The following is a 27,558-nucleotide window of genomic DNA, read 5'->3' on the forward strand; positions in this document are numbered from 1 at the left end:
AAAGAGGCAGTATAAGTATTTTCTGATTTATAAACTATTACAACCTACTAAAGAAAAAAGAAAGATAGGTATAATTCACTGTAAAAATGCATCACTTGTTGACAGGGTTTACTAAATGAAAGAAAGACACAGTCACATTTGGGAAAAATCTATTAAGTATTTATTGTAAGTTGTTACATTTAGATTTCTTTCTCTAGCAGCACTATTTAAATTACAGATATTCAAGGGCAGTTACCATAGATTGGAGTTTCCTCTTTAATGCAAGATGTCGTTGTGTAAACAAGGACAGAGACAGAGAAATGTACCACAACTGAACACCTTTTTCACGCAAAGGTTCATTCATATGACGTTAAACGGCTGATGAACAACAACGTTGTGTCTTGAGAAAGAAAAGAGAAACAATGGCTGAAATACACCCCCTGTTAAAATAAATTAAAACAGTACAAAACAAATTAAAAAATAGTGAATAGCTTCTTTTTGTGACACACAGTTACAGTTTCAGTTGAATCTCATGTGGCAGCGTTTGCCGCACATCAGTCAGCTTCAAAAAGTTCAGTCTTCAGTTCGTTGGTTATAATTTACGATGATAAATTAGATTAAATGTCGATGATTCAGGAAGATGACAGCAAAGTGAAAAGACAGAACAAGTAACAAAACAAGTGATGCCAACGACTCGTCTGACCCCTTTACATGAAAACAAAAATGAAAGTAGAATTTTGGCACATTCTATCCACCAAAGACACTTTTTTTGTACTTCTTGGGTTCGTTGACCATTGTCTCAGGCAAATTCAACCTTTATTTTTTTTTATTTAACACATCTCTACAGGTGACAGAAGTTTTTCTCTTTTTAACAACTCTCCACACTGATCACATTGGAGCCACAGTCTTACACAGCTTACAACATTTGTTTATCAAGTTTAAGTGTTACGAAGAAAAAAATAATCTTCCAAATTTCCTAAACAAGACATGGGCTGTATATGTAATTTCTTTCATTGATTTTAGTTGATTCTAGTGTCCTGTCCTGTGTGTCGTACTTTCATGCAGAGAATTGCCACTAACAATATAATTACACGTTTCTCCAACAATGTACAAACTCCCCAATGCCAAGTGCTGTTAATAATTGTACCAGTTCTGCCTTTAAGTACAGATTTAGATCCCTGTTGAGTGAAATATCATCCCAGAGACGAGGCTGCTCTACACAACAATAAAGGATGATATTTCATCATGGCTGGACTAATAAGCTATAAAAGTCTTCAATGCTACAGTTAAGGGATTCCTACATCTCCGGGCGCTTCAGACCGTGAGTGCTGATCAAGAATCAATGATTAGTTTACTTTGATAAAATTCAAAGTCACTGTGTAAAGCAGTCAGATCCTTGAGCAGCACCACCCTGAAGAGTAGGAACACAGTGCTCTGAGATGTGTGAGGAAGTCGCAGAATGAACACACGCTTTCCGACTGCTGTTTGAGGCTCAGCTATCATTGGTCAGTGGTTAGAATCTGAATCTCAGAGGTTAGGGGTTCTGCATCACCCTCAGTTGCAGTTAGATGGAGCGCTGCAATACATTTACATTGCACTCCAAGAAATAAAAGTTTTTTTCAGTAACCGTCACCTGCCTTGGTGGAAATAAAATAGTCAGGATCTCATTCACCATCGATAAGCAACCAGTGTTAAAGATGAGCCCAACTGACCAATCTAGTGAACTAGCACTGACCTGGTAATTGCTCTGCAAGTCATGCATGTGGAAACAATCAACCATAGTCTATATTTGTTAATAAAAAGAGGGCCATTTAATCATTCTGGCAATTCATGAGACACTCAAAACAAGAATTAAGTACTGTCAATATTAGTGAAACATACTGTGAAAAATATGAACCTCTCAAAAGAGTTTCTGATGTTTTTAATTGTCTGCATACTGCAGTACTTGAATACATACTCATACAGTATCGTTTATAGCAAATAACTGAATTATTTCATTTATTTAGCAAAAAGCATGCTGAATAGAAAAAACGTCACTTCTGAATTGCTCAAGTGACAGGAAAATTCTTTTAGTTTTCACCTGCGGATCATCTCTTGACAACTGTCGTCTATCTACAAAGGCATGACAAAAACCAAGAGGCTTAGGCATCTAAATCAATAAAGAGAAAAGTGATTGCCTAAAACTGGTGAACAAGTTGAAAACCAATTTCCAACCAAACCAGCTCAAAAATAATCTCCTTCCCAAAGTACCACAAAACACCCCCCGGAAGAGGTGCGAAAATAGGGTGTCTGAAAAACAAATGTGTGATTTTTGCTGTAAAAAGGGGCCGCCTCTGCTCCAAACTGCTATTAACAGTGTTGTTTGTGTGATGACACTGAGAGGACGTGAAAACCCAAGAGAAGTGGGACAGACAGATAAAGAGAAAACTTGAGGTCTGTTGTGAAGTGTAAAGAGGCACCAAGTCCAACTGAGGGAACACACTAATGTCAAACCATCGGCCGATAAAACCCGTCTTCCTTTAGCCATGATGCACTGTGAGAAACTGTGTGAAAAATCTATACATTAACTGTTATTTTCATTTCCTTTTCAGCTCTGGAGTTAAAACGTCTGTACAAATCAAGAGCTTAAAAAAACAGACTTACAGACCTCAATCAAAACTCAGCCCCGAAACCTAAAAGCGCCTCGCGAGCTCAGTTAAATGGTCTGATTTTTTTTTTTTCTCTTCTGTATCTTGACTTTTCTTACATCCTGCATCAGTGGACAATTAAAAAAAATAGGAAAACCCACTTCTGCCGACGTGTCCCAAATCAACGCTACTGCATTAACACAGTGATAGTCTGAGTGGATGTGGCTACAAAAAGAACGATGAATGTCGAAGAGTAGAAAAATAAGTCGCTGTTGTTTGCTGACGACACTGGGCTGCACTCATTTCTTTACAAATTCACGACAGCTGTGCATTGTCCAGCAAAAAAAGATCATCACGATAACATGTAAATCATTTCATGGCAAGTGGAGGTTTTTTTTTTTTTTTATTTCACTGACGGCTTTAAGAATGTGACCTACAGATCGACAGTGCACAGTCCCAAAGGCAGAGAACATTAATATCTCAGCTTGTTTCCAGGTCTGCTCCAACTCAGCCCTTCAGACCGCGTAAAAATGACAAAATGTTACAGTGAAAAAAAACGACAAACGCAAGTACCTTATTTACCTCACAGGCCGGGGCTGGATAACATTAATTGTCAAAGAAAGCCCTGTTGTGGCTCATGAAATAATGTTTTTTTTTCTCCCTCAGTTAAGAAATACTGCACAGGGTTAGCTACTGGTGTTGTAGCCTGAGTAATGAATTTTCTTCTTGTTAGTCAGTTTGTCCACTTTTTCGTCAGTCGCTTTAAGTTCCAGTCGTTTGTATCATCTCACCAAGACTCCAGCACACAGCCACATAATGTCAGACAACACATTTATTTGTTTTCAGCAATGTTTCTTTTTTTTTTTTTTTTTTTATCATCACGAAGGCATATACTATTTTCTCTGTATATTACTTGTTATATATTTATATATATTTATATATAATATTCATATAGAAACAAAAATAAGCGTACATTTTTGCTGAATAGGATTGAAGAATATCAGCAAAGGGCAATGTAAACCATGGTCCATCTAGAACAGGTGAAAGGGACGGTAGCTCGCCCTTTCCCAACTCACCCACAGTAACAGATTTGCATAGGCAAAAATGGGATTAGCCCTTAGACAGTGGATTTCCTGAATTCTTTATAGAGATGCAAAATCTATTTCAGCTCAACACAATTAAAAACAAACATACATACAAACAAAAAAAAAATATAATGTCAACTAGGCCAAGCTCTCTTTAACCCCTCTGGTCATATACATAGTCATTTTTTCTGTGCACATTTTTGTTTACAGTGTTAGGCTTCAAGTAGATCTAAAAACAACTTGTACATTGACAACTAGATGTGAAATAAATTAACCAACATGAGAGGTAGTGAAAAGCCTACAGAGACGTTTGTTGTTGTTTTTTTAATATAGATATATATAATTATATATATGTATATAGGTATATATATTTATATATAAAGGAAAAAATAAAACGTGTCAGTAAGGCCAAAACTTCGCAAACCTCCTCCTTCCCATCAGGACACTTCAGCTCTCAACCTTTTTTTTTAAGTCAATAAAACCACAGCCACATCTGAAAAACCCACTCATTGGAAACCCATGGAAATTTAAACATAAAAATCTAACCTAAGCGATGACACTGCATCACTTCACATCATCCTCATGCTTGTAAAGTCCTCATTTGAAATGCAGTTATTAAAAATAAACAAGCATGTACTTTTTCCCCACTGTGTAAAAGTCACAATAAATTAAGAGGAAAGAACATGAGCAGAAAACCCAGGTTTCTGCTGTCTCTCTCCTCTCTGTAAAACACTCCCAGTTTTTAACTCATGACTGTCCGTTAGCACTGGTCAGAGACTCGTGCCAGCGTTAAAGCTGCTGGCTGCTCCGCTAACGCTGGGGACAGTTAGCTACCCATGGTTATGAGTATTTAGTAAGGTACACACATCTCACAATTTATAAATGTAAACTTGGTTTAATTGCACCATGATTTCATTATCTGGTTCTTGGTGAAACATTCTCATGTTATTAACTGTATAGACTCAGCAACAAGGAAACAAAGCTGAACTGTGCAGAAGAGGGATTTGCTTACGAGAGCTTTATGAGTGACAGGCGTTTTGCCTACCGAGTCAAAAAGTTACACGTCTCACTCTAAGTACAAGAAGTTTCCTGGAAAAGAAAACTGTTCCAAGGAGAAAGCATGAAGAGAGATCCTTCGTTATCAGAATTTATTCATTAGGCTGTATACTTCTGCTTCTGAACTGGGCGCATGCATGCACAGCTCTTTATTAAAGCAGCTAAGCAATCAATCAAGCCCTTATGGATATTAATGTAGTCTGCACGTGAGTACTGTATTGCCAAAGGTTAAATGACTAAATATAGAATACTTTCAATAAGGAACATTGCAGTTGTTGGATGACTGGTTTAAAGTTGCCTTCATGACTTTACAAAGTCTGATTTATTGATTCATAATCAATATTTCAGGATAGAAAACTTTTGCAGAAAAGTTTTGAACTGGCAGCAGTGTCTACTTAGCATTTTTAGCCACTGAATAAATCAAAAACTGGGCTTTTAAGTCTAAGAATCAAAGACTTTGCCATTTAACCGCAGTGAAAGAAAACACCATTTTAGGCCATTTTTCCTCTTTTCAATGAAAATATCTGGTATCTAATTTAGTACCATGAATAAAATCTGAAATGCTAATTAGAAACTGCCAGCTACTTAGAAAAAGATGCAACTATCCTGAAAGATGTTGTGGTTAGTAAATTCTAAATTCACTCTCTGGCAATCCAAAACCAATGCAAAACTTCAAAGAGACTCCAATCTATTATTACTAACTAGATCCAAACACACTTCAATAGTCTGCTAGGCTTTCTGCACGTCGTTTTCTAAATCTAATCTTGACCGTACTTGGCACGTGAACTTCAGGTAGTTAAAGGACGTGGCAACATGGATGCCTATGGTTATCACTGAAGAGTGGCACTGTTTCATTGACACTTTAAGACTGCACTAACCATCAAAACTAGAGGTTCGCTATCCATCATGTAACATGATGAATACATTTGGAGGCCCAGTTAATTCAAGAAAATAGCATATACTGCACTCATGCACTTTCTACTGAACATCCACAGGCCAGGAACAAAGTTCATGTTCTAATGTTCACATCATCAAAAAACAAAATGTCCTTTTAATACTAAAAATGTTAATGGGACATTTGGCAAGACCCCCTTATTATTTTTTTTTTTCTAATTTTTTAAATTTTTCTGTTAAGTGTGTAACTGTACCATACACACATATAACTATTATCATAGCATGCTGGCAAATTCAGATTAGAAAAACAAACCAGAGTCTGTGAGGGCTGGCTGTGGGATGAAGTGTTAGCATGGCTAGCACAAGCATGCTAACTGCTTGCCTACTGCATGCTGAAACCTAGTTAGCCTTGTACAAAAAGACTAACATGTTATGACTACAAACTTCTCAGCTAGTCCATTAGCGTGTTAGCATTAATATACCAACCCTCTTCACTAGCTCTGGCATAAATGAGTGTCTTGAATGGGCAGTAGCTAACTAGCCTACCATACACTCTTCCAGCTTTATCTGCCGGCAAAACAGACAATGCACCGAAATGACCCAACAGCCTACTGACAAGTCACATCAAATATCTCAACACAGCATGTCTGACATCATGTTTGGCACCTGGTTCACACATTTGCAGAGTCATATACGACGTCCACATCAGCAATACCTACAGCATCTAAAGCTAAAAGCCTTACAAGACAAAAGCCAGGGCTGAAAACCCCTGCAGATGCTCTTCAAGCAGAACCAGCTGTCTTCAACGCCCAGCATTTCATTCCTAAAATACTAAAATGTAAACTCATCTTTTCTGCTCAAGAATTTCAAAATGTATTCCACTATTTGGAGTCAATGTGGGGTTTGTTTTATTTTCTCCAGCGTTTTTTTTTTTTTTTTTTTTTTTTTAAATTAACCCCACATTGGGCACCTGTGCTTGTCAGGCTGTGATGGTCTGAGTTGGAGGAGGAAGAGGAGGAGGTGAGGGGGAAAAGATGGGAGGTAGGGATCATCGGACAAACTGTGGTTGCTTTCCAGAAAAAACTCTAGCAGCTGTTGTGCTGCCTTTTCTTACATGTAAAGGCATTGTGATGTTCTCAGTGGAGAGATTTTTTTTTTGAGAAGTTCATGAGTAATAATAATAATAATAATAACAATAATAATGATAATAATACATGTAGCTGCCCAACCACAATTCTAGCCCTTACTTCTCCCAGTTAAAGAATCCTAAAGAAGGAAAAGTGCTTGGACGGATGGACAGACGGATGGACAGGTGGAAGAATGGATGGGTAGGTGCTGCTGCTGCCTTAGTTGCAGAAGCCCTCAAATCTCCTCAATATAACAACTGAGTTAAGCTTAAAATTGGCAGAAGTGTACTTTTTCCCTTCGCTGAACATAAACAGCCAGACATAGAGACAGGTCCCCTGTCGTAATACTGTACATCCCAAATTCAAAAACTGTTGCAGTCCACGGCTAACATTGTCAAGTTACTGTAGAGAGAGAGAGTTACATGCAGAGCCAGTGCTTTTACAACAGGAGGTGAAGCCCCAACTCCCACCATGATCTATGTTTGGACTGTAAAGAAATGACAAGTTTAAATTAAATATATTTTTAGAATGGGACGGGAATAGAAAAAAACAATAGTATGAAACAAGTAAGGTAGAGAGGACATCGAAGTAAAAAGAATAAGGTCTAAATATTACAGTACAGAAACAGTTGGCTTATCCTTTGTCTCTCTCTCTTTCTCTCTCTCTCTCCTTGTCTAACTCCTTGTCCACAGTTAACCAACTGCTAGCCATCTGGTTGGCCACAAGTGTTGACCAGCGGGTTGGCCAGGCAACCGAAACAAACAGCACAAACTTCTAGCAAAACAATCACTGGCCAGAATTAATGGCCATAAATTGACCAATAACCAACCAGCAAAGGCCGACCTGGCTCCAGTGGAGAACTGGATATAAATTGCTTAAAAAATATAAATAAAAAAATCAACCAGCTATCTCGGATGTCATTCAGTCTTTTCCATCAAAAAAGAGGGAGAGATTTTCCAAACCCTACTTCTGGCACCATAGTAGTATTTGAAGTTAAAGTAGTAGTCTCGTTGGTGTACGATGGTAATGAGGGAGGGCGGGGGCTCGGGGCCTAGGGGTCGAGGCAGGTGCGCCTCCTGTTGGCCAGGAGGTCTCTGTAAACGGAGGAGTTGAGGAAACGGGGGAAGGAGTCGCGGTGCATCAGGGTGTAGATCTGGAGCTGGGCCTCCTCGTACATCAGGTTGCTGGGCTCTGCCAGGGTCTGGTTTATACCTTCTCTGACCCGCGAGTCCAGACTCACCTGGAAAACAGATTTCATTTAGTTATTTTTAAATACATAGGATGACAACTCTGCTGCCTGGACTCTAAAACAAAAATGTAGTTTAATATGTAGTCAGGTAGCAAGAGATTCTATATCACTGTTTTATAATATGGTAAATTGGATACAATACGTTAACAAGGTAATTATTCAATTCAGTTATGAAACTATACAGAGCTGAAGTCCTGTGTGCCCAATGGCAGAAAAAAAACTGTATCACAGAAGTTTTCTGGGGTTTTTTTCCATAAAAAAGTATTACAGTCAATGGTGTGAGAAAAGTCATTTTTGATCCTCTATGAATTATGAAACATCTACACATACTGTAAGATGTTCATCAACAATTCAGAAAGTTGCAGTTTTTGGTAAAACTGGTCAACTATCAAATTGAAAAAATATATAAACATAAAGAATACACACTCGAACATTGCAGAAGTGACGTCATCATCACTATCTGTCCACAGTCTGTTAAGAGTTCAGAGTCTGTGCAGATTCAACATGACCTGAGCGTCGTGGTTTTCCCCTTCTAATACTTTTTCACGTCATTCTCAAAGACTGAGGCCGAAGTGAAGGCCATTCTGCTGTTGGTGACAAGAGATGCAGTCTGCTAACCACAGCTTTTTTACAGTCTTTATGACAAACTTCAATTTTGGCTCATAAAATTATATTTTACAATTAAATTAGTAAACATCCTAAATATGAAAAGTGGCACAATTCACACCAGATCAAAACATTATTTTGCTGCTGACCCCCGTCCATAATTGTTCCACAGTTAGATCGCATGGGGAACAGTGGAAGGAGCAGGAAATCAGCTCAGTTGGATTATTTTCTGTGTTCTACACTCACTCCTCCATGGTATGTACTAGAAGTTTAAGTGCCATGCAGGAAAAAATGTGTTATTATAAAATAGAGATATTTAATTAAATTATATTGAGCAACACACCTGTTTTATTCTTTAAAACTAGTGTAACATTTAGAGAAAACGTTAAATCAAAAATTTAAAAAAAAACTTGCTGAATAGTCAAAGAAACATGCTACAATAATAAGAATTTAGCTCCATGTAGTTACTTTTATTTATTAAAGCATTGTTGAACACACAAGATCATCTTAATAACCAAATAACAAAGCATTAATGTGGCGTTTACCTCTTTGGGTGATAATATGGACACATAATCTTCGTATATGATCCTGGCCTTCTCATCCACCACCGAGGGATTGGTCTCCTTTTTCAGCTCTTCACAGGCCAACCAGAAAAGCAGGTTGTCCTCGCTGTACTCCGAGCGCAGAAACTCCCGAAAAACCTCCCGGCCCTCCAACGAACGTAGCATCATCTCAAAGCTCCGCGCCCACGACAGGACCTCGTCCAGGCTGGGATGTCTGCGTTCACACCCAAACGATAAAACACATTCAAATCTGACAGAGGCCAAACAACATCACAGGCACACGGTGGCTGGACTTACTGTTCTTCCACAGCTTCAATACTGTCCATCTTGGTGCAGGTTTGTCGTTCACTCCGTTCCATCCGGTCCTCGTTCCTGGAATAAACACCAGAAACAGAAAAGACATGATTCTAAAAATTAAAAACGCACACGTTTAAGCGGACTTTATCGCCAAAACCCTTTGATGCATTTTATTTAATTTGAGGGATGTGCTAAATTAAGACCCATGGCTGGGTTTTTTTTTTCAGCAACCACTGTGCAAAAGTTCTATAATAACCTTAAAATAAGTACACCTCTGCACCTTTGACTTGGAGTTAAAGCTTAAAAAACATGTGATGGAAGATGATGGCCAATCAAAGGTCTTTACAAGGAGGAAAGGATAAAAAAACAGATGATTCACAGCTGTAATGAGCAACAGTTAATAAGACTTTTCCTGACAATAAACAGAAAACATGGTGGCTCCACTAACTGTGATGTTAGGTCTTAAGCTAGAGAGGAAAAAGCAGCTTTATGTATTTGTTTATCTATCTATCTATCTATCTATCTATCTATCTATCTATCTATCTATCTATCTATCTATCTATCTATCTATCTATCTATCTATCTATCTATCTATCTATCTATCTATCTATCTATCTATTTTTTTTCTCAAACTCAAAGTTTTTCTAATATTTTACATCCAAAATAATATTGGATCATAGATCAGGTACAATGTGAAATTATGCTGAAATTATTCTTCACTATTAGCACAGACATAATAATATACAGTTTAAGGCAGTGTTTTTCAACCTTGGCGTTGGGACCCCACATGGGGTCACCTGGAATTCAAATAGGGTCGCCTGAAATTTCGAGTAATTGATAAAAATCTAAATAAAAACTTACTAATAAAAATATATATGGTGAGTTGAGAGAGACATTCACGATACATTAAAAGACATAAACTGTGAGGCTGAAACTGAAGCACTGTAGAACTGTTTATCTTTCAAATGTTCATTGTGGTCGGTTTCAGATGCTGCAGCTCTTTCATAATTCATAGTTTGAGTTCTTGTTTGTTCAGTATTAATTGTCAGCCTTGTAAATCCAAGCTGGACTGACTGTACATATCCTGACCAAGGAAAATAAAATTCTCACTTTGTGCAGTAATCTACACCTGGCTTTTCTGCCTCCGTCCAAAATGTCATCTAAAATTAATGTTTATTTACAACATAGTTATAGCAAAGTATTACATGATCAAAAACAAATTAATTTTAGAAAAAAAAAAAAAAAAAATCTCTGTTTTGAATGTCTGAGGTCACCAGAAATTTGTGATGTTAAAATGGGGTCACAAGAAAAAAAAGGTTGAAAACCACTGGTTTAAGGGTTGCATATCATCCAAGATCAGCCTGGTCTCAGATCTAGTTTTTTTTTTTTTTATTATTAGTTTAGAAATAAAGCCACATATTTCCTTTTTTTCCTGCTGTGTCCTCTTCTTTCTAGCTGTCAAAAGATGTCACATTACTCTGCTAAAATCCTCGACCGTGAAGCTGCATGAGCAAATACACAGCCAGCACTTTTAATTATTTGGATATATACACTGACAGCATGCATGAGTGATGGTCACTAAGCCTTGCAGCTCTGGGTTAATAAACATAGCAGCTTTACATACTTTGGCAACAAAGGAAAGCTTATTTAACTGTTCACTGCTTTGAATATGCAGCCTGTCACTGGTAAACATTACAGGGTGACTGATTATCAGCCTGCAGGATCTGATATTCAACACTTTTATTGGATGTTGAATACAAGTTTTGTTATAAAACAGAAAAAAAAAAAAAAAAACAGGACATTTTAACTCTCATGCAGCCGCTGCTCTAGTTCCCTGTGTGTTTTCACCCTGTGGCGCAATCAGCCACTCTGCACCACAGTCTGGTGCTGCTGAACTAGGACTAACTGAAATTCCCATTTCCTTACACATTTTTTCCACTTATATGGTAAATATAAGTAAATATATAGGCATATATATTAAAAGTTTTGGTTAACTTTATATCAAAGGCTGCCACGCTCATTTCTCAAACATTAAACACACCCTTTAGGCATTTCAACAAAGTTTTGCGTTAAAGTTCTGCAATTCTGAATTCTGGCACCAGGATTTCCATTTTTACTGCAGATGTCGGACACTGTTTCCATATAGTGGTGATTAGTCTCCTTAATTATTAATAAGCAGCATCAGTTTCTGCCCAGAAAACCATAGTGGTGGATCCTTATTAAGCATTAATAAACCATGGCCTAAAAAGAATTGAATTCACACTAATTCCTGTCTTTCTGCTGCAAACCACCACTTATCCACTGTGACCCGACTCTCTCAAATGACAAAAATGCTCAACTACAGTCGCCTCATATTCAAAGTCGATTAACAACAAAGCCTCAGTTAAAGCCTTCATGTAAACACTCTTAACACACACAGCGGCCCCTCTCTCAGTCACACATGCAGGGCCACAATACAATACACATTGAACTGTCTATTTTTGTCCCACCATGGAGGATCTTTCCTTCCTCTCGCTGTCTCTCGTCAAAGTCCCCATTGTGCAGCAGTAATGGGCTAAGCTAGCCACAGCCCCCGGGCGCCCTCACAATAAGGCTAAATATACAGGCTGTTCTTCACAGCTGTTTTGCATGTGATGTGTGGATGGAAATAGAAAGCACCCCAACCAGATAAGGCCAACGAACCAGGATGGGTTAGAGGGTATGAAGGGGGGAGAGGGAAAGTCAGAAAGAAGAGGGAAAAAAAAAAAGATAAAAATAATGCATTGGCCCATTAGGACTCTCAGTTGCTAAAACTTCTGCTGCAGACGAGAACTTTGCATGATCTCCTGTGACTCACACTCACATTTCCAGCCTTCTGACTCGGCATCATGGTAAAAAATGCAACACAGAGCACTTTCCATGTAACTCATACAAGGGTCTCAGTTGTAATGCCCACTCTGAAAAAGCACACTGTCCCTCCCAGTCTGTCACATTAAAATAAACAAACATATATGAGACCGGAGACAATTTTACAGACTCCGTTCTGAGATTTGCATTGGTGTTTGATTGCAGAGTCACAGTCCACTCACTACCAGCTCAGTCCACAAGCTGCCACCACTTCAGATTAAGTGGTGTGAAAGAAGCAGCACATTCACCATTCACTGACTGAAAACAATGTTTTCATTCACTTCCCTCTCAAGCAAGAAGGCGGCCAAAGAGAGGCAGCTGGAGGAGCTGCACAGGACATGCTGGTTTTGGTGCCTTGCTCAAGGGCAGTGTGCTGCAGATGGTCTAAGTGCAAGTTTCCCGTCTATAAATAGTGGTACAGTCAGTTTTATTGCTTCTTTTTGCGATCAAATGATTGGAGAAAGTTGAAGTTCTCAAATTATCAGTAAAGTAGCATCAATTACATAAATTTACTATTTTATGAAACCTATAATTACAGAAAACAATAAATAAAACATATTTATACTATTTAACACCGGATTCTTAGTTCTAAAATGTGAGAAATCTAAAAATGCCAAACCAGTACCATCAGCTGTTTCTTTTTCATTCACAGGAGTAATTTATAATTTCTTTAAAGAGAAAAATGATAACACAGCAACACAATTTATTATATCTCTATGATGTGACACAAATTTAACAGAGCTCAGAACAAAAGATGTCTCCTCTTAAATGCTGCATGGGCCGTTTTCATTAAACCAAAAAACTTAACTGATAAAATTATAAAGGTGAAAATTATTGATGTAATTTATAGAAGCGCAAGATAAATACTGCAACTTTTACCTGTAGGAGGAGTAAAGTTTTAAACAAAGAAAGGCTTTTAACTCACAGCATCTAACTTAATTTTTTTCCGTTTCTCTCAAACAATAACAAAATCTAGGTATTAAAAAAATAAATAAAGGTAAAAGTAGTGGAAGATGACATGGATGATGTGACTGTGGAAATATCTGCAAAGGATGTAATATAATCAAGTTTTATTCACTGGTAAATATATATTCACATTTCATCATTTCATTACAATTAAAAATCCATAAGCAACATTGAACTTTTATTTAACCCTTTAACTATAGCAATTACTCCAGCACTGCATTTTGCACTTTGCAGTATTCAAATTACTGTAACTCCTGAACCTTTTCTACTGTCCACAAAATTCAAACGGCATTGGAAAGCTGAAATCCTGAGCTTTCCAACACTATATAACACTTTACGGCAGCAACGTGGGACTCTATTACAAGCAGAAAAGGAGCTGTTTCATAGACCACCACACAGGCTAAAAAAAACCTGGAAATAACAAAAAAATATGAAGCCATAATATGAAAACTGAATGTTCAAGACCAAAAGGGATGTTTGAGCAGATGTAAAATAGGTTGATGTAAAATAGTTGAAAGTTTATTTCTGCAATCTCAAAAGGCTTGGTTATGGACATTTACAGTTGTTTCTGTTAATAAATATGCTAAAATCTTCAAGTCATTTTTTAAAAAAATAAAATACACTTTTTAAAGCATTTATTATTCATAATAATGATAACAAGTGGTTCCAGGCACAACAAACCCCGCCCCTCGCACGCATTGTAGCTTATTTTGGCATCAATCCAGCTGATGTCATCATGCCTATGAATGTACTGATGTCAGCAGATCCATTGCCTCTAAATATGTGCCAAATTTGAAGTAAATTGAAACAAAACTTATGTTTTTATAGACATTTGAAATTTCACCCTTTATAAGTAAATGGAAAAAAAAAAAGATTTTAGAAATTCATAAAAAATTGGAACTTTGACCAACTTTTCCCAAAATGTAATCAGATTTATTCTGGGTCGCTGGCAATTTATAAAGCCAATTTGGTATGAATTCAACCAATAGTTTTGCTGCTAGAATGTTAACAAACAAACAAACCGAACCAAAAACAATAAACCTTGCCTCCCCTTTGCGGGGCAGGGTAAAGAATTGCCAGATATTGAAAGTTAAGTTCTTCCTGACAACAAAGGTGCAAAAGAATGGGCAAAACAGACATTTTCTGACACTTCTATTGTAAAACATGAAGACACCTAGGCGGCCTGTTAAAATGGCTGACTTCGAAGAGTTAATGTACATGTTAGAACTTTAATCTGTTTTGTTTCATGTGTTGCATTGCAGTTATTTAACACTATTCTGGCATAGAAAAAATGGGGCACCTGTTAGACAGATTTTGCGATCTAACAAGCGTCTACCCTCCTCTGAAACAGCTGTGTGTTGTAGTGAAGACACACATCATCCTTGGACTGCATCATGTGTGTCCCACTGAGCTCGCTTTCCAAGAAACAGAGACATTTTGTCTTTCAGGAATCAGTAATATATGAGTAAGGGACTGCTGGTCCAAACGGCGCCTGCCTGCCGCTTCATTGGTTCCCTGGGTCTGCACCGCCACAGGCCGCAGCAGCAGCCCTGCCTCACTGTAAGGTCTGTAACAGTATTTCATTAGATTTTCTGTGAAACTCGCAGATTAGGCTACAGGATTAAATGCAGGACCAACTGTTTGGTGTTTCAGGCGCCGGGGGTACGTTTTGTTCCCAAATACACAAACACACTGTAGAGAAAAACAAGTATGAAGGCTGAATGCTTGGATTCAGTGACTTTGCTTTTAAAAAAAAAAAAAAAAAAAAAAAAGGTATTAACTCGTGATTTTGCTACTGTCTTTCTTGGCGCTGACATGATAAAAAGAAAAAATGTAATCCCTTACCTAAACTACACTAAATCACATGGATAAATATAGGCTACAACAAAAAAGGTGCAAAGTAATGCTGTTATATAATTCTATTGAAAACCAAAAAGAAATCCTGGCTGAGTTAAATTAAACACAGGTAAAGTATGAGGAAACTTCACATAAAATCTACACATGCTGCTGATTCTGTTTTTATTGTAAAAATATTCAGATGTTAACTATGTTGTGTTTCCTTCCTAATAAATAACGTATAAGTACAGACATCAGATCTACCTGTTTTGATCAGAAAGTGATGACAATGTTTAAATTTTTTTATATTTAACAGATAAACAGGTTTACAGTTGTCACTTATTGGCTATTTACTTGAAAACTAAACAGAGTTTTGTATAGTTTTAGTTTATATTATTAAGTGACGCTATAATATCTGAAAACCAAAACAAAAATGGCAGCCATTTTCTTCTTATTTCTTGCTGTTATCATAGGTCATACTGCTGTGTTTAGGTTGTAAAAAAAATAAAAAATATGACGAACTACTATTGCTTCAGTGGATACTGAACATCTGGAGAGGTATGAGACAACTTCAAACAACATACAGTATATGATATTCCATTAGACAGCTAACATTAGCATTCAACAAGTTCTTAACAAGCATTATTCTCTGATACTGTTGTGACACAGTAGGAAAAGTGTAAAAGAATTCAGAAGTATCTGACTACCTTGTCTTGTCACCTTACCAAGTGCTTAAAACATGCTTTTCAGAATTTATTTACTCCTTTTGTTGCATTTCAAGTAACACTATCAGCAATTGGACAGTAATTTTAGCTGAGAAGTGCTGGAATGCTAATGTTAGCTGTTGGCTGAATGTAGCTTTACAATAAAATATGATCAAATATCCATCCAGTTTTTTTTTCTCCCCATTCTTTTCAGTTGCAGATTGATAGGAGAACAGTGAAATGATATGTTTTCCATTCTCTGCGTTGATACGACTTTAAGACAGCAGTGTGACGTTATACTTTTTCTAGTAATATCTGTGAAGTTAGATGAAGATGGGAATGTGAATACAGAACTAACTATAAAAATATCAACAGCAGTCAGTGGTGAAAGATGAATGATTTTTTGATCCCATTCCAATTGTGTCATTGTTTCCAAGTGTTTCAAAGGTAATTTTAAGAGCTAAGGAAGATTACAGTTTGTCATTAAGATGGTAAAGAAACATCTTCATCTTTGTTTTGTGTTAAACAGCTATTACCTTGTTATAATTCACCTCATTCTTCAAGGCAAATATGAAAAAGTTTTAAAAGAAGGTGAAAATCACTGCAAGCCTGGTCATGTTGAAGCTGCAAACAAACTGTCAGCGACTCTGAACAGATCATGGAGAGAGAACATTATGATGATGGCACCTCCTTGACTTCCAGGTGTGTAGTTTTTATATTTACACATCTTCACAGTTGGAAATTTCAACAGTTTTACAACAAACTGACTTTCTTGTCTTGAAAAATTATCTTTGAAACTGACAAACAACGTGTAAATGACAGCATGATACAAATGGGATCAAAAAAATGTCCTAGCCCCTTTTCCACCAACATCACAAGGAACTATTATTAATCTGCAAGGTTTGCGTTTCCACCACACTTCAAAGTTATGGGAAATTCATTCAAAGGCTCAGACGTCCCTCTGAATTTCTTTTGAGTGTTTTTGGCCAATGCATACAATGAGGTCCAGGCTCTTTTGAGTGTATTTGCCAAATACGCTCATTAGCATATTCAGATGGACAGATTACTGCAATATCCTTGTAGGACTGAGACGAATACACTCAAAACAGCAACTTTAAAATATCAAAAGAGCAGATTTGAGCAATGGACCTCATCATCCATCCACTTCTTGTGGCTTCTCTTCGCAAACAACGGAGAAACGGAACAAACAAGTTTACAGCTGCACACTGTCTTAAACGTTGTGGGTGAATGAAGGTAAGTGTGGAACGCTTCAAGTGTTTTCCACCAATCAGCATTCTTCAGCACACAGCTCCACCCCCTAAGAATTCTGGGTTATCTGAAAAGTCCTACCTTACCCACCAGGAACTGTTTTCAGGGAAAGTTTTTTACCAGAGTAATTTTAGAAACGCATCAAGGTTTTTCAAAATCCCGAGTAAAGTTAGAGTTTAAAGGAGTGATATTTTGCTTTTTTTAAATGGAATTATGCATTTTCAAACATTTCCCTGTGGTCTACATAAACTGCAAATGCTATGTTTGGGTCTGAATTCTTCACAATTTAAACTCCACAGGCCCATCTTCAACCCTATTTCTGAGCAATGACAGTCGTTTTGAGCGCTGGCCCTTTAAATGCAAATGAGCCACTTCACGCCCCACCCCTTCCAGATTGTTGGCGGTGCTGCTCTGTCCCGTTCAGCCAACAACTACTGAACATTTTAAGTAATCTGCTAAAAATTTGGACATATTTTCAGTATGGACTACAACTGCTGCTGCTGACAAACAATTATGGCGTACTCGGAGAAATGTTTGTTGGAAGTGTTGACTTTATATGTGCAAATGTCGTGACATAACTAGTCATATACGTAACAAATTAAGAAGGAATAAAAACAAGTTGTAGAAATCCACTCGATTTTTGCCATAATTAATATAAACATAACTTTGCAGCACCTGGAGGGTTCAAATTCAAACTTTTTGAACTGTTAGGGTCCAAATACACAAATAAATGTACCAAAGACAAAAATATGACCCCTTTAAACTAAAGTTCATGCAGTAGAACAGGGGCTCTTGTCTCTCTCCACTGACTGTAATACATTTTTTTTTTCTAAAATAAGATCCCATGGGGCACAAACAGAAATGCCTGGGCTTCAGCTCTCTATAAATTCTACTATAAGACAGTGTTTTGTGTGAGTGTCTTACCAGAGACACTTGCAGCAGCCACACCAGCAGAGGCAGCAGGTGTTTGGTCGGGGCTGTCCAGGGGCCTGGGGTGGGGCCTCGATGTGAGCCGCCTGCCTTTTTCTCATCTCCACTCCACTCACACTCCGGGGCTGCATCATGGACATGCACATGAAGGGAACAAACAGCATTAAACACACAATAATCAATAATGAAATAACAGAAAATGAAAGAGAGAAGAGGGTGTTTTTACATGTATAAAGTCTAAAATTAGGAGTGAAAACCTACAGATTTTATTTGTGGTTTACAAGGAATATGCCTTATTAGAGGGAAGACAAAAAGCAAAGGGTGCATGTGTGTGAGAGAGAGAGAGAGAGAAAAGAGGAGATGAAGCGAGAGTGAGCACTCAAGCAGGACAGAGAGGATTCCCTTCCTTGTACGGTACGAGGTTTTTTGGTCGATGGCCAAGTCTTTCACTAGGCTTCGACAGACGCTACACATGCATTTCAATGGCCGTAGACACACACACACAAACAGAATCTATGCATCAGGCACACAAATAAATATACACATGTACAACAAATAAACAAAGTCCACCTCTTTATAGCCTCTTTTATTCTTGTCCACTCTAGCCTGTTAACATGTTGCTTCAGAAATAATAGGACTTAAACAGTGAAACAATAGAAACAGTGTAGAGCTGCAATTGTTACATATAAACCTGTTTTGTAACTTTTTTTTTTTTACAACTACTCCTATTTTAAGCCAAAGTAATAAAAATTCAAAGGTTTTTTTGTTATTTCTGACTAAAATTTGAAGATTTTTTTTTGTGTTTTGATAAAACAAAGATGAAATTAATCCTTTTGGCTCTAGTAAAAGAACACATTTCAAAGAAGAACTGGTAGAAAATAATCATCATAATAATCATTGTCATCCTTAATAGTCCAATACATTTATCATATTGTGCCCTAACAGTCGCCTTGATGGTACGTAATGTATGTTTCACAGAACCCTTATTCATGGTTCAAACAGAAGCTGCAACAGACCATTATTTTTGGTATTGATTACCCATCAAGTATTTTGTTGATTAATTAGTTGATGTATAAATGACCTAAAATGGCATCCCTTAATGTCTTGTTTTGGGTCACACCCTAAATATCCTGTCACAGAGGAGGAAAGGAAGCAGAAAATTTGAGATTTGAGAAGTGATTATGAAAATAGTTATTGATTAATTTAATAGCCTTAATTAAACGTTGCACTTCACAAGCCATCGAGATTTGAGTAAAGACTTAAAAAACATGTTGCTTTCCCCTGTTTTTCTTATGTTGCTATTGTCTAAGTGGAAAACCTTGTTTAAGTGCAGTAAATTACAGGCTACGGTTTGTACCTACAGACTAAACCTGGTGATTCATGCGTCTGAATAACAGTTAAGGAATGATGTTTTTGTGACTTTTTTTCAGCTACATTCAAGACATCCTCCGCTTGGCTGTGTATCCAGCAAACCTTGTCTGAAATAGTGATCATTTTACAATTATCTACATATTATCGCCTCTTTCTGTCATAACAGCACTATTAATGCGCTGAACTCTGAAGGTCTGAGGCCTGGACTTGCACAAACACTTTGATGCCAAGTTGTCTTGTCTGCGCTGTGAGTGTGAAAAGCTCAGGCCGCGCTACACATCAACTATTTAAGCAGCTTAACAGGCATCTTAATCAGACATGCTCCTATCTCTTGGCAAATCAGAGTGAGAAGCAGCGTTCAACAGGTGGAGTGACAAAGTGCAGCTCACGTACTGGTTTATTCAGACAGCTTTTGTGGACCAGGAAGCTTGTTTGGCTCCTATGGATGTTTTGCATGTGACTTCTTGGACTGACTGATGCCTATCTCTTTCTAAATGCTTCTTTTTCTGAAATAGAAGATTTTACTGCTTGAAACTGAAGAAAAAGGGAAAAAAAATAAGCAGTTGAATGAAAGACTGTCTACAACACGCCCTGTGCAAAATGTATTATTGTCGCTTCTGCCTACCCACTTGCAAACTAGAGAAAACACTTTTTACACCTAATCTTACTTTCAGCTATTTCTGTCAGCGAGTGGCTCAGACTACAGATGGTGCAGTGCAAAAAAAAAAAAAAAAATTGCTTTTGAATAGTTTAACAAGATTTTTTTAATCAGCCATTTCAGCCACAACAGGTACCCAATCATGTTCAGAGTATTTAAGCATGATTTGACCTATCAGCCTCAATTAAAACCAAGCATGCAGCTCATAACTGCCTCTGTTGTGCCTTTAGTCACTCTGGGCAGTGCTGTACCCATCATCCCCTGGGGTTTTCCTTGGCCTTTAGAGAGGCTTTGAAGGTGAATGTGCCACTGGCTTCAGCCTCGCAAAGGAGGGAAAGGTGTGAAGAATCACTTAAACATCACAAACCAGTCTTTATGGGGAAATACAGTGGTATTTTTAGCCCTTTAGGCTACAATAAATAAAAATAGCACAGCCAAAGAAGTCACTCTATCACCTTCAGCATTGAGAGTTAATAATGCAGCGTAGTGTGTATATGTCCCTGCAAGTGGTAGAAAGAATAACAGGTAGAGCTGATATTGAACTCTCACATAGTTCATTATAGCTTAATCTACAACAAAAAACCTGTGAAGATGAGCTAAAAGGAGACAGGTAAAGGCATTAACCTGGGCTTCTTCCAACCCACTCTCGGACATTAAGTATCGTTAAAGAGCCACATGGAAACTGTTATACAATTGTGTGATATTTGTTTTCGTTTTTGGTTGATTTATTATCTATATCTACATCTATTAACAACATTTTAAGCGTGTCAGAAGGCTCCAGAGCACGGCTAAAGAAACTCTTACCTGTAAAGTCATGGTTCAAACTGAAAACTGGTGCATCCACATCAAAAATAAAGAAGCTTCCTCTCTACTCTCCACACACTCATGTAATTTACAACAGTGATGATACATGACATGTAAGGCTGAGCCGTCCTGCCCCATATGTAAATGTGCCGTGCCTGACCGCTGGAGTGGCCATCAGTTATTTAGCAACCAGGCGGCAACGGTAGAAAAGCAGGTTGCTAGATGCAAACGACTGCTTTGTTCTAAACCAAGTGAAGGAGGCCGCACCGACAGGACATGCAAATACAGAGTGGAAATACAAATAAAAGAGCGAGAGGGAAAAGAGGGATGACGACAAAGAGACCACCGCAAGATCTGTCAAACATGCAGTCGTGTTGAAAAGTGAACCCCTGATGCTTTTTCCGTCATTTGTCACTACAGATGTTATTAAAACCGAGATGGGCTAAAACATCACATCGGCAAATGTCCAAACATTCATGCAGTCAGGGGACGTTACTGATGCTGCCGCTGTTCCATCTTTTGGATGATAGTGTACAAAAATCATTTTTAACCTTTAAAGTCCTCAACAGCCTCTAATGACCAAAAGCATCGACTGATATCAAATATTTACTAACTTTTGAAGCACTAATCCTATCAATACATATCTTTCAGGCAAAATGCACTTTCTCAGCTTTTCAGCAGTACTAGATTTGTCTTTTTGGAAGTTCACAGGCTTTGTAGTAAACCTGGAAACACCGTCCACCATCTTCTACAGCACTGATTCACCAATAAAATCCATGTACTTCAACAAATTACAGTAGATGTAGATGCTTGTATTCCATTAAGTTAAGATAGAGATATTTTTTTGAAAAAGTCACATTTTCTTTGTTTTTTTTTCTGTTTTGATATAATAGCTTTAGAATTTACTCTGAACTTTTATGAACATTTACATTATGAGTAAATTAAATATATGACAATACCTGAAAAATGCAAAATACTGAGGACAAAGTTATAATGGTGATGAATCACATAGGAAAGGTTAAATGGAGAGAAAAATGTGTTTGAAAGTCACTACACAAATAGTTCTCAGCCTTTATGAGTTAAATGCTACTTCCACAAGTCTGTGACTGTTTAACATGGTAAAAATAACCCTATCATTATTGTATCTGGTGTTGACTGTACTATACAGAGGCAAACTGCTGTCCCTGATCAAAGACAGGATGTAAACCTGCACATCTTTAGAGACACATAAGTTGAGTCAGTGGTAAATACAGATGTGCAAAGACAGAACCTTTTGCTGCTAGTTCACAAAACTATGTGTGTTTATCCTGGACTGTACATTCACAACAAATGCAGCTTGTTTTGCAGGACTTGTGTGTCATCCAATCCAGATGAAATTAAGCTTGTACACAGAAGAAAAGGGAAAAGAAAAAACAATTCTCTGCAAGGAACATTTCAATATTTTATATTTGTGGATGAAAATTGAGATATATAGTACTTGATGTCATCAAGAGTCCTTGAGTAGTCAGCTAAAAACCGATTATACTGTTTGGTCCTGGACAGACAGCTAGCACTAAAGTAATAAACAGAGGAAGAAAAGACTGCACAAATAATGCAATCCCTCTTCTGTTACTGTATTCTACAGTGAACAGCCTGTTTCTTCACGTCTGCATATTTTGTTCAGTTTTAGGATTAAAAATCTATCCTTGTGGCATTAATGATGAGTAGGAAAGTTGAAAAATATTGTTACTCTTATTTCCAAAAGCCATAACTGGATAAAAGATCGTATTTTAGTAACCATGTATCCATTTATCACATTATGGTTGAAAGATGTAGCAGATGATAAGACATTTAACACCTTAATGAAGAACAACCAGCTCCTTTACAAACATTATTCTTTAAGAAACGTATTATTCACCACCGTTTGACAGTTATCTCCCCTTTGCAGTGTCGTTCTTATTCACATGAGCTGATCCTATTGATATGATGTGTCGTCATACTGGACTTACCATGAATTAGTGTGTTCCTAAAAACAGGTCAGACAGAGCAGTCATGGCGCTGAGGTAATAGGTTGCTGGATGATAGCAGGCTGGTTGATGGAGGGACTGACTGGTGGACTGTCTGAGCGTCTGTTTGGCTAATGGACTGGTTGTTTGGCTTGCAGGAGATGCAGGACAAAAGGCGAGGAGGTTCTTTTCACCAGAGGGAAGAGAGGTTACTGGTTTCACCATCCCTGACCGACTCAACGCAGAAAGGGACACAAGAGCTGAGGTGAAATGCGACGGCTTCCTCTCCTCGTTTCCTTGTTTCACTCCTTTTGTCGCTCTCGCCGTGGCCTCCTAGGCTTCCTTGGATCTCAGTGAATGGGTCATTTATAGACGTGAGAGTAGAGGGAGCAGTGAAAGTACAGCATCTGGAAAACAAAGAGCAGACAGAAAACAGGCTTTACAGACAAAATGACACTTTAACTGCAAAAACCAAGAGAAATACAGGCTCTATGGTTCATTTGTAGTAACTGGGAAATAAAGTACAAATACTTCATTACTGTAAAGTTTTTCAGGTATTTGTATTGTACTTGAATATGTGTCCTTCTCACTACTTGTTACTTTTACTCCCTACATTCTAACACAACACACATCTGTACTTTCTAGTCTTCACATCTTCAGACATTCTGCATTTGAGAGAAATTATTGATTATTTTCATTTTGTATCAATGCACAACTTCCTAACATCAACCTTGATTTCAACCTAAATGGATATGCCAATAATACTTTGAACAGATGAGAAAAAAGGCACATAATAAGATAAAACAGATAAGAAAAGAATCACACACTCAAAAACTGACATGCACAAGGAACCAAAGTTAATACTCCATATATATTTATATATTTATACTATTCTTTGATACTTTTACCAGAGTAAACAAGTTGAATCAGTATTACTATTGTTACTGGAGTTGTTTTATGCACGTATTTGTGCTTTGGCCTGAATAAATAATGTGTCGACTTAAACACAGACTTATAAATGTCGTAAGGAGAACAGACTTCTATACACTACTGCTAATTTAATCTTTGTATAGTCTGTGATCATTCAAAGACACTTTGATGAAATACTGAAAAACTTTATAACAATTCAGTTATTTGTTTTAATAATTATGATTTCATTGTTTCCAAGGCACAGGGGAATAAATAAAATAAATGCAAACAAAACAACTATGGTATCGGTATTAGCTTTTGTCCAGTATTATTGTTATTCCAGGATTTAAGTGTGTTTCCCATTAATGACACAGACATAGTTTATTTTGCTCCACCACAGTCTTATTATAAAGTGAAGATATCGTGGTAAACAGCATCTCCCTTATGTTGCCAACAATGTTAATTAATTTTGAGACAAACTGACTGTTGGAGATGACGGTCTTACAATGTATGACATAATCACTGTATCGCGATACCACTGTTATCACCAATAATTTGTGACAGTATCCTATCATGAGTTACTCTGTGATTTCCAACAGTCTGTCCAATACATACTAGATTTACTGTGTATGATAGTGTCTTCACTGTAACATTTATGCAATGTTACAGCCGCATCAGCTGATCATCTTGTAAAGCTGCTGTGGCAAAAATATTTGCAAACATCACTCTTGTTATACATGAAACTGACAGATTTGGAGCTTTTCTGACAACCAGAGTATCGTAAGTCCCTGATGAGCTCTGGTTTGGTCTCCACCAATCTTGCGTTTTAGCCATTTAATGCTCGGCCACATTCTCTAGCTAGTCACTAACTTTGTGTGTTTGTCATTTGTCCGTTTACAGGTCATAATTAGACGTTTTCTTGGCAGAAAGAGGCCACCTACGGGCTCATAGCCATGCAGACAGGACTGAACCACAACCATAAACCCAAAACAATTAGCTGAAAGATGGTAAAACACTTAAAAGACCTGAATGAACTATACTGTCGGCTGATAATTCACTGTGGGTCTATTGTTAGAATTAAAAAAAAAAAAAAAAATTACAGCAGCTTTAGAGACTCTAGAGAGGATTTTGCTGTTTATTGTAACTGTAAAGTTAAAACTGAGTCAGATGCTGTGTACGTTATATCTGGTACAATAAATGCATTGTACATTGTCCCTGTTAAATAAACAATAAACAATAGAAAAATAAATGCCATTTGCTGTATTTCACACTGCAGGAAATGAATTAAGACCCTAAAGGCTAAAGAGCCTGTTGCACTTTTTTTCTTCGAGAAACAAACAGCAGCTAAGAAAATGTTCACTTCTTAACCTCATCTATGAATCTTTTAAGCCACAATGAAGGTCTGCAGATGATGACTTTTTTTTTTTTTATCTCATTAACTATCACCATACTTTTCAATCAGACAATACACAGTAACTGGAACACACAGAAAATGACTGAAACAAATGATTTATTAACCTCTCCTAGATATAGTTTACAGTATATGTAGCCTGGTTTATTTACGTTCTTGTAAAACTCTATGAGGAAATCCATGATACAGCCATTCCTTTACTTTAGTAGGAGACAAGTCTGAGGATCTGTTCATGCCAGTTTCAACTGGTTTGGAAACAAAAGTTTCTCTTGTATATTAAAAGTGTATGAAGAATGATTTTGCACAGCTGTGTGCAAAGATAAGGCTTTTGTGTTGTGTTTGTGAGACGTTAGTTTTCATTTGATTGCCTATTTCCACGAAGAAGTTTTCCACTTAACAACTTCAGTGTTAGTGTTTTATTTAGAAAAAAAAACAAGAAAATGAGCAAGTAAAGCAGGATGACAGCAGCATCTTTGTGCTACACAGATCTCAGCAAAACCTCACCAAAAAACAGAACATATAAAACACTGGTCTGTTCCCCTATGATTTTAATAAACCACATAGATCTGTTAGTAGCTGCTCAGTTGTAATATAGTCCTTTAAATGACTGAAACATACACTAAGAAGTGCTGGTGATCCAAACCAAAATCTGCCGTAAAATATTTAAGTACTTTTGTTAATACCAAATGTAAAAAGGCTGAGTTCACATACCTGATTAATGCAGTACTATGTTAACTAAACCCCTAACTTCCAATTTAAGAGCACTCCTCAGCGACCATTTAATGTTGACTTAAAGTGCATTTGTTTAAAATATTTTTAAGTCACTACCACACAATATAAAGATGTAATTTGTTGATAAGGCAGTTTATAACCCTCAGTGTGAATGATAGTAAAAGCTGAATCAGAGGAATCAGGAAGTCAATCAGGATGTAGTGGCAACATAACCTCCACTGACTCAACACACCCAAGGAAACTGCAGTGTGTAGGTGCTCTCAGCTGTGCACCATATGATCATTTTTCAATGGAAGACAGCAGAGGAGACGCTGAAATAATCGGAGGCTGTGACAACACAGACTTTTACAGTGAGAGAGTTGTCAGGACGCTGAGCAGAGGGTGCATGAGTACACTGTCGCAGCCTCTGTCTGAGGGCCTATGCATATCTTTAGATAAGGAACAGGCAGGCTCATCGGACCCTGCTCAGCCCTGTGTGCAGGGGCTGTGCTGTGCTGTGCTAGCTGCTGGGCTGGCTGTTTTGCATGGTTTCTCCTGCAGCGGTCTGTCCGAACCATCCGAGCCCAGCCGCTGCAGCTCCGACCAACCAGCCGGCAGAGGAGATCCCCTCCCGGCTGACACCAGGACGAGGAAACACGGCTGCACGGCGCTCACTGTCGCAACCAGATCTTGCAGAAATCAAACACCACCCACTTTCTTCTTGCTAGCTTAGCCGACAGCCCGAGATCCGCTATCTCTCGCAGCGAGAGGAGGCGGTGGCAGCTGAGCAGCAGCTAGCGCCGTGCTAACGTCAGCTAGCATTATGTGGAGCATTAGCGCAGAAGAATCTAAATCTTACCCCTTTACGGTGGGCTGTCAGTGTCCTAGGGTGATAGCTTTGAAAACGCGTTGTTCCGATGCTTCTTTAACTACATCGTAAATGGGAATCCTGCAGTGTAATGTCCATCGCCGCTGTTTTTCTGCCATCCGCCCCACTTCAGCACCGAACGCCGCCGAGCCCCTGGATGCACTGCGCAGGCGCGCTGCCACCGCTGCTCCGTGGCTGCAGTCGGTGAGAAGATGCACTGCCGAGGCTCCACGCGCAGCCGGCTGAACGGTGCACACAGTACCACACTGTCATGCGTGGTGTGTGTGTGTGTGTATGTGTTTTGAAGAACACACAGTTCAGAGGGCCTGGACTGACAGCAGATGAGGGTGTAAATCTACAAGAACGAAAAAAATGCCTCGATGTTGTGATGATACCTGAGAATCATTTATTTTTTTTTTACAAGTATCTTAGAGTTTTGGCTTTTTGCTTCTTGTTTGCCTTCACTGTTGGAAAGGCATGTATTTAAAGTTTTTCACCCCAGCAAGAAATCATACAAGTACACCTGAACACACCTTGAGGATGGATTTGTATATAATGCAGCATTAAATGGCAAAATATAACACAAACAGCCTAAAGAGATAGATTTACGTAAGAAAAAAATGTACTCGGTTTTGCAAAACAAGATGCCAGACCTGCAACAGAGTGTCTTATTTTTCACATCAAAGGTAAAACAAAATTAAACTGGAAGCACTGGGGATTTGGACTGTGTGTACAAAATCCATCACATGCCTTTTTAGTCTTTTTAG

General features: G+C 37.9%; 1 protein-coding gene across 2 annotated transcripts; it reads right to left on the reverse strand.

The window, feature by feature from the left end:
* Positions 1–793: 793 nt before the first annotated feature.
* Positions 794–26,949, reverse strand: rgs17 (regulator of G protein signaling 17). Of its 2 annotated transcripts, XM_030155734.1 has the most exons (6): positions 26,783–26,949; positions 22,896–23,299; positions 18,069–18,199; positions 9,484–9,558; positions 9,169–9,400; positions 794–8,008 (listed from the first exon to the last, which is right to left on the reverse strand). In XM_030155734.1, exons 2-6 carry the CDS (start codon positions 22,896–22,898, stop codon positions 7,820–7,822), a joined length of 630 nt encoding a protein of 209 aa, XP_030011594.1. In that variant the 5' UTR covers positions 22,899–23,299; positions 26,783–26,949; the 3' UTR covers positions 794–7,819. The 2 variants fall into 2 exon arrangements, with proteins under 2 accessions (XP_030011594.1, XP_030011593.1); XM_030155733.1 differs by lacking the exons at positions 22,896–23,299; positions 26,783–26,949 and having other exon boundaries at positions 18,069–18,205.
* Between the last annotated feature and the right edge of the window lie 609 nt (positions 26,950–27,558).

The sequence above is a fragment of the Sphaeramia orbicularis genome, chromosome 15 (genome assembly GCF_902148855.1).
Source record: "Sphaeramia orbicularis chromosome 15, fSphaOr1.1, whole genome shotgun sequence".
In the NCBI taxonomy this organism is placed as follows: Eukaryota; Metazoa; Chordata; class Actinopteri; order Kurtiformes; family Apogonidae; genus Sphaeramia; species Sphaeramia orbicularis.